Source organism: Cynara cardunculus (assembly GCF_001531365.2).
Source record: "Cynara cardunculus var. scolymus isolate 2C chromosome LG 2, CcrdV1, whole genome shotgun sequence".
In the NCBI taxonomy this organism is placed as follows: domain Eukaryota; kingdom Viridiplantae; phylum Streptophyta; class Magnoliopsida; order Asterales; family Asteraceae; genus Cynara; species Cynara cardunculus.
This window is the reverse complement of record NC_037529.1, coordinates 59,551,454-59,559,779: the sequence shown is the minus strand read 5'-3', so window position 1 is coordinate 59,559,779 and position 8,326 is coordinate 59,551,454. Positions and strand designations below refer to the sequence as shown.

Sequence of the window (8,326 nt, the reverse complement as noted above, 5' to 3'; positions counted from 1 at the left end):
AGACGAATCATGTAAGAAAAATCAAAACGAATGGAGTCTAGCGTAATTTCCAATTGTAGTGGTAATTGACAGAGTTTGAGCAAAACGTAATTACTTCGTTTTTTGTTGTTGAAGTACATATAATATTTATATACGACAAATGTAACAAATAAACTCACACACCTTCCTCACCTATGGTGAGGTTTGAACCCCTGACCTCCTAGAAGGTCAAGGGCTCCGATACCGCTAGGCCAAAGGCCCTTTGGTTAATTCTTTCAGTCAAGATTTTTTGTTCCACCTATTGGATAACACACTCATATGACTAATAATGTTTAATTTATTATCTTTTTCACCTTGTTTCAAAACTTGGAGGATTAGCTTATAACATTTTGTTGAGTGTATGGCCCTGAATTTTAATTTGAGTAATGTTAGATGGTGTAAGGATTAAATGTCGATGAAAAAAATTTGGATAGTAATTGGATCGTGAACATAATCATTGTCTGTAATTAGTATTTAGACCCTATTTCATCCTATATATGGGTATCATGAAATGCAGTTGGGCATAATCCAAATACCCACTCTAGATTTGAAGGCGAAATTGTGAGCGAAACACACAATTTGTTGTTATGGTTTCATTATGTTAAAATGAGATTGAAAATTCTCAAAAATAGGTTTGAAGGTGGTTACGTAGTTATTTGACGATAAAAAGAATCATCAAATAACTATCAACTGTTAAAATCAACAACAATACTGGATACATCTTTTTGGGGGTGGAGAAAGGCCCATAGTGAAGTTAAAATCTTAACAAAAATATAAAATTTATCCTAAAGCTTTATCCCTATTTACCCCATGAGCCCCAAATCTTTTTGGCTTTATGCTCCCGACTGTTCCCATCTTCGAGAGTTTTCGACGATCAATACTCTTAAACCAATTCTTATAGAAGTAAAATAAATAAAATAATATTATAATGTGTTATTTGGTTTAACCAAAATACTAAAAAATAACCGAAAACATAAAATGTTTACCTGCAAACTGAATAACCCGAAACGGTTTTGGTTTGGATGGGTTATTTAGCTTAAGAATTTTTTACACCTTTAGGTGTGCCCCAAATCACCTAATTTTTAGATGCACCACTTTGTTAATGTATCAAAATTCAGAAGGTTATAAGCCTTCTGGGTAGAATTCAGAAAGCTAAATGCCTTCTAAATGCTACTTATGTTCTTTTTTATTAACCTGGATATCCAACCCGTTATGCGAGTTGACTAATCCCAGGGTGACAACCTGCTTTGCAGATAGCCCGGAGTCACCGCATTTGACTCCATGGCCACAAGGGGATTTATATTCCTTCTTGGATTTGAACTTGGGACCTCCTGGTACTTTTGAACTTTGGAGCTAAACTCAAACCAATCAGGCACCACCCTTGTGGTTAATTCTACTTATGTTGTGTTCTCGAATTTGGGGAGAAAAAAATGGAAAGAGAAGAAAAGGAAAAGAAAGATAAAGAAAATGATTTTTTTTATTTGTGTTTTTGAGAGGGAAAAAATGAAATAAAATAAATAAATTTTCATGTTTTTGAACATGAGAGAAATGAAAGGAAAAATGTCATTTGTAACACCCCATACCATACATTACAGTAACAAATACTTCATTCACAAGAAATACATGTTTATACACCACATAGGTCCCTTAGTACAAGAATTTACTAATATAGAATACATGGTCCAAAAATTCAAAATACAATCCTTGTACTAATCATCGTTTGTCTATCAAAACGTACACATCAAAAGTAAATCTTCATACAAATATACAAAATGGAAAATATCACATTTTTCCTTTCCCCTTACCGTCTGCACCTCCTGCAACACATATTTAAAATCACAAAACGAGGGTTAGAAAGTCCCCACAGTGGCGGTGCAAGTGCACGCCGACACTATGATCGCTTGCAAGTAATAAAGTGGTACAAACTACCGAGATCGTTCCCATAGAGAAGGTACTACTGAGATTCAAAGATTTTTCATGAACTTCTTGCATGAGTTTCGAGATGTAAAATAAAAGTTGGATTTTTGTTTATAAAAAGACTGAAATAGGACCGACTAGCTAAATAAGGAAATAAACTTCTAATATTAAAGAATGGGCATGGGTGCAAGTGTTGCTTAAGATAAAATTAACAATAAAATGGTTAGACTTTTCTGAGTTGTTTATAAAAACTCCAATCTCTCGAAAGTGAACTTTTATAACCGGGCCTCATAAAATTCCATAAGGGTTTTACGTTTACCACTTCGAAACTTGCCGATCTAGCTAAAAAGTAAAAGGAATGCGATTCTTACCCAAATCTCTTTGTGATAAAAATACCTATTGCTTAACCCCTAGCTAGATGCATACAAAAWTYGCGTCTCCACGTAATTATTCAAAGACCCTCTCGAGTTCTTTGTGCATCACTTAAGCCGTATTTCGGATCCGCCCATCTCTGGGTCTAAGATCTAATAATAACACTTCAAAGTGATCAGTTTATCCGTATTTTAAGTACCGTCTTAAGTGACTACGAAGTGATAAAAGATAAAAACACTCAAATATTATATAAACATCCTAAGTTAAACTCACACCCACACCCATACGAGTAATTTAGCTAGACATAATAAAAATAATTAAAGACATAAAATAATACTGAAATATAAATTGCATTAATGTAAAACTAAATTACAAGTGCAAGGAAATAAAATACTAGACTAGAAATTAAAGACATAAATTAAAAAACATAATAATAATAATAATAAAAGAAAAAGAGAGAATGAGACACAAAAGGAGTTTTGTATCTTGCATGGTGTGTGGTGCATTGGTGGTGTGTTCAAAATGGCTCATCAAGCCTCTTTATATAGGGGAAAGGAAGGGGAGTAAGTACAACCAATCATTACCTTAAAGGTAATTACTACAAAGCTAAAAAAATACAAATAAAAATAAAATAGAAGAAGGAAGACAGTTCATATACAGCTGGAGAAAATATCTGGATAAATCTTCAAGCTGCACGTTTCTCAAGAAGCAGCAACAAGGCTCGTAGACATCCCACATTGGTGCCACAGTGGGTACTGCTGTCAGAAAAATACAGGTTTTTGGAATAATACTTATTCCTTTGTGTTTCATCATCTTTTTAAAACTTTTTGAAATAAAAGGATAAAAACAAGAAAATTGGATATTTAATAATAATAAAAAGGGAGGAAATAAATAGGAAATAACTCTTAAAAATAAGAGTTATCTGTGGTCATGAAAGATATCTATGTATCCAATGGTATACAAATGCTAGTATCCAAACCGACTATATGTGATAACTGTATCCTGGTTATCACCTGAGGTAATTATTACGTGATTAATTGTTAAACGATTACATGATAGCATGATAAATTGTTATATTTGATCATGCTAATGGGTGAAACTAGATAAGTATGCATCAATTTTATATGGATAAATGTGTAATGTGAAATGCATGTATAATATGGTATGTATACATGAGTATACATGCATATTATGTGTGTGAGCATGCATGCAAATGGAAAAGAAGTGAAACGCTATTATAGCCGACTTTCCTGAAAAGGAAAGTATAAAAAGGAGGGCTTAGCCTCCATTCTCTTTTTCTTGCCACTTTTGTTATCTGATTGAGCAATTTAAAGAGAGAGGGAAGTTGATCGAATTGCTTATTTTGAAGAAGGATACATCTGAGTTTTAAAAGAAAATTGCATAAGGTGAGTGATCTAAAGATGTTTTACACTCTTTGAAATACATGAATTGTTTGTATCATCTTTTTATCTAGTTTGAAGTTTAAACCATATGAGTATTATCCGAATTTTTACCTAAACCGGATAAGAGTTGGGCGATTTAGTATAAATCGGATAAGGCTTAGTCGATTTAGAATTAAACCGGACAAGAGGGTCGAGCGGTTTAGTCTTAAACCGGACAAGGTATAAGTGATTTAARTGTAAACCGCTCAAGTGTTAAGCGGTTTAGTTATAAACCGGACATGTCTTAACCGGTTTAAAGGTTGAGCAATTTATGAACTTTGATCTTATGATTAAGTGTTTCAACGAAGAAGTATGAATACGACCATGAGTTGACCGGATTATTTTAAATCGGTTAAAAAGGGGGCGGGGACATAGTGTTGTCCGAATTTGTTATCCGGACAAAAGTGCTGGAATCTTTTCCTTAAGTGATAAATCGGACATGCTTTGGGCGATTTGTTGTCCGAATTTGTTAAACCAGTCAAGACTTGACCGGAGATGAAGTCCGGCCAAGTCTATTTTGACCGGATTTGCATTTTGATTTGTTTTTATATATAAATGGGGAATTTTGAAAAAGAATGATTTTGAAATGATAATAGTTCCATTAACTGCGATTCTAATTCTATATGGAATTGTTTATGTGTAATGTTTTGATGAAGAAATAAGGGTGACATATCAAGGAGATGTGTACCATGGGATAAGGGTGGCATATCAAGGAGAGGTGTACCATGGGATAAGGGTGGCATATCAAGGAGAGGTGTACATTTGGATATAAGGATGTCAATTGTATGTGTGTGTTATATAATATAACTCTTACTATCATATCCCTTAAGATTACTGTGGTCTGGAATCTTTATTTCTTTGTGATTTAAAGATTTAGGATCAGAGCTCTTGTTGGAAATCATAGACTGGATGTTATTGAGGAGAAGATAACAGGTTTGGCTGAAACTTTGAATAAACCTTATTTGATTTAAAAGGTTTAAAATGGCATTATAATAAATTGATTTGTATAAACCTATTGGATTATAATAAATTGATTTTGAACACACATGCAAGGTTCTGTCCGAAATTATCTTTTTGCACCATAAACTTGTTTCAAGAATTTAAGGGATCAAAACTCAATATTTTTGAGTGAAACCAGAGACATAAGAACAACAACTCACTAAAATAAACTCCAGAAGAAAAATCAAACATTTTGGAGAAGTTATCAAAGAATTATGAGTGTTCAAAGTAGGATTTACCTACTGTTGAACCTACTGTTTGCACACTTAACTTGTTCTAAGTGTTTGAGGGGTCAAAACTCCACATTTTTACATGATTCCAGTGGAATAGAATCCCAACTCAAAGAAATAAACTTTAAAAAAAATTAGCATTTGGACTATTATTTTGGGAGATATGGACGACAAAAGTGCTAGTAAGCAATCTGTCAGCACCAAAATACCACTTTTGAGGGTTAAAATCCACATGCAATGTGGTTTTACCCTACTTTCTTGAGTTCTAAGACTATAGGTCATGGATTATCACCATTTTGAAAAAATCTTTCATGTCTTTGGTGTATAATCTCCCATCTAGAACATCCAGAAAGTTGAGTCCAAATGGAGAACAAAGAGTGTAGAAAATGATGAGAAAAGATATGCAAAAGTACTAAAGTATTGAAAATAACTCTTTACCTTGCTTGCTAACACTTGTCCTCTTCAATGTTCTTCAAGAGCAAATGAAACCAAGGATGTTTTTACATCAAATTCGGCTGAAGTGGTTTTGGGGAGAAGAAGAGACACTTAGAGAGGATTCTAGGTGGTTTTGGAGGGAAAATAAGCTAAAAGTGGGAGGAAATCAAAGAGTCACTTAGTTTTATATGTGGGCTATGTGTGGGACATAATGTGGCCAGCCATAAGCCCAAGACCACACACTTTAATATATATATTTTTTACACAAAGCCCATTGAAATGTTAGATAAAAATAAAATGTTAAAATTGTGATTAAAAAATGAGTATTAGGTCAAATTTCCTAATTTTTGCAAAGTTGTTTGAACTTTTAAATAGGAATTTTATGTTTTTAAAATTGGACTTTATATCATCAACTTTTATCATGTTTGGAGAAATTTTAGTGTATTTGTCATTACATAAGTTAACTTTATCTGTTATCTGCTAAAACAGGATTTTCTGGGATAAATGTCGGGAATCTAAGCTAGTTGAGCTCTAATCAACTTGACTAAGCCCTAGAAAAATATATTTCTAATTTAGAAACCCTAGATAGCTGCTAACCTGAAACTCTAGAATTGACGGATGTCACAGGCTTTTTGGCTTAATTTTAACTCATTTGAGTTTTGGGGACCATTGTCCGGTTTTTATAGCTTAATGTGGAGCTTTGGATGTGAAAAGCATTTATTGAATATTGTTGGATAATTACATATTTTGAGTGCGTTTTTCATTCAATTTGAGTCATGTAAGTTTAGAATGTAATGCACTAGATCCATAGGCATAGGAGTCTGTCTTGTTGTTAAGCTTGGAGTTTAGATGCCTTCACTTAAGTCTAGTGAGTGGTCCCCAATTCATGAGTAGAGAGCTTGCGGTGGTAGCCTTTGGGTTGTACACAGAGCTATTAGCCTATGGTGGTAAGAGGTTGAGTTGTGTACGGGGCTAGGTCTTGCGATGGTGCTCGTGGGAGCCGTATACGAAGACTGGTATCTTTTATGGGGAGACTCATCTAAAGGTTGAGTAGACACTAGGGTTATTTTAGGAATCTTGAGGTGGTGCTCAATGGAGCCGTATACGAGGATTCATGCCATGAGGTGAAACTTGAGTGCTTTGATCAGTTGCTTAATTTTGTGCTTCCACCATATTCGATGGAATTGGCAAAATGTGTTTTTTAGGTACTTCGTTACCTATTCTTTCAATGTTTTGAATCTACAGATCTATCTATACAATCGGTATTTTGAGAATTACGCCTTGCGCAAGATTTGGGTGGGTTGGATATTGATTATTAATCTAAAATGGGTATTTGAATTGGAATTAACGAGCTTTGAAAAATATATTCCTTTGATGAATTGTGTCCTAAAACTGCATCAACTCATTAGGCATTAAATCCTGACACTTTTCTTATCGACATGTATATCAAGTTCTAGTGGAATCTGAGAGGCGTCCAAAGCTTTGTAGAGGTTCAGGTTTTGATGATACAAATTTGATGGTTTTAGTAACCTTCCGATTTATTCTAATTCTGTTAAGGATTAGTTTGTAGAGGTTTCGATTTTTTATGATAGAAATTTGATAGTTTTAGTATTTTGCTATTAAAGTTGTTTTAAGTTCAGAGCATTTTGAAATTTTAAATTGTCAGCTATTTTATATATATAGGGGTGTTATAATACGACCGTCGATGATAGTCAATCCACCGATTAAGGCCGTCGGTGATAGTCGATCCATTAGTAAACACAATCATCGGTCATTTGATGGTGATTTTCAAATCTCCTCAAGTAGGATTTGATGAAATCGATTTTTATTGACTAATCAGAGTTGCCTCCTAGGATTTATAATTGCCTCAAAACGTCCAACAAAGCCTGTAATCCACAGGTGATGATATTTTACTGATACATTTTACATATTTTGTTGTTTTGAGTTTAGGGTTTGTATGAATAACAATTGTGTAAATCTAGACTGTTTATGTTGATATATTGCTAACATTTTTCTGTTAGAATTTGTGTTTGGTTTAGGGTTTTGAATACTATATCCTTCATTTGTTTTTGAATTTGGTGGTGGTAGGTAGTGGAGGCCGAGGAGGAGGGGTTTGGGAAGGAAGATGTTGAGGGCTTGAGGATGAGGGTAGTAACACCTCAAGCATCTGTTCCTCAAATTGAGGTTCTTCATGAACACGTCGGAACATCCCAAGTGGCATCTTCAATAGATACTCCATGAGGATCAGATGGAAATCCTACTAGTGTTACTCAAACGCCAACACTGAACGTAGGTCAGACAGTTGATTCAACTGTTGTCTCAACAAAAAGGCTAAGTGCCCCTGGTGTTCATTTACCCGAAACAGCAACTTAGATGTTGGTTGGTGCTCTCGCTGCTGTACAAGCCTCAATGGACAACCTAGTAAATTATCTGAGGATACTACTCATAGGAAAATCCATGATGGAGAACATGAACCTAAATCCGCAGCGACAACCTACTCCCAGCCTACCAAGACAACCATCTGAGTGCTCAACCGAAAAGCTAAAATCAATCTTATATGCTAAGTTGTTGTCTGAGGCAGATGAAGGAGGTCAGTTCAAAGCTGATCTTATTGTCATGCTCAGGGTGTAAAAACAACCTAAGTATTTCATGAGACCGGAGTTCAATGCTTTTCAAGAGAAGTTAGAACAAGTTTCCAAAGCCTTTCTACTAAAATCAGCTCAGTGGAGGATACAATCCAATCATCATTCCAGTTGTTGTCCAAGAGGATCCAGATCCTTGAGGACATTTGCAAGAGTCAGGCCAGTGGTTCAAAACGAAGACATGATGACGGGGACGATGACCTCGGTCATTTTAATGGAGAGAAAAGACCGAGAACTATCAGGCATGATGTCTCTCGTACAATCCAAAGAC

The 8,326-nt window shown here is 34.8% G+C and overlaps 1 protein-coding gene across 1 annotated transcript in view; it reads left to right on the top strand.

Annotated features, from left to right (window-relative positions):
• LOC112506217 (zinc finger protein ZAT6-like) overlaps positions 1–7,654 on the top strand; it is an 18,277-nt gene extending 10,623 nt beyond the window's left edge. The window contains exon 2 of the mRNA XM_025110235.1: positions 7,502–7,654. Within this exon, the coding sequence (XP_024966003.1) occupies positions 7,502–7,654 (153 nt within the window). The remainder of the gene's footprint in view (positions 1–7,501) is intronic.
• Positions 7,655–8,326: the final 672 nt, after the last annotated feature.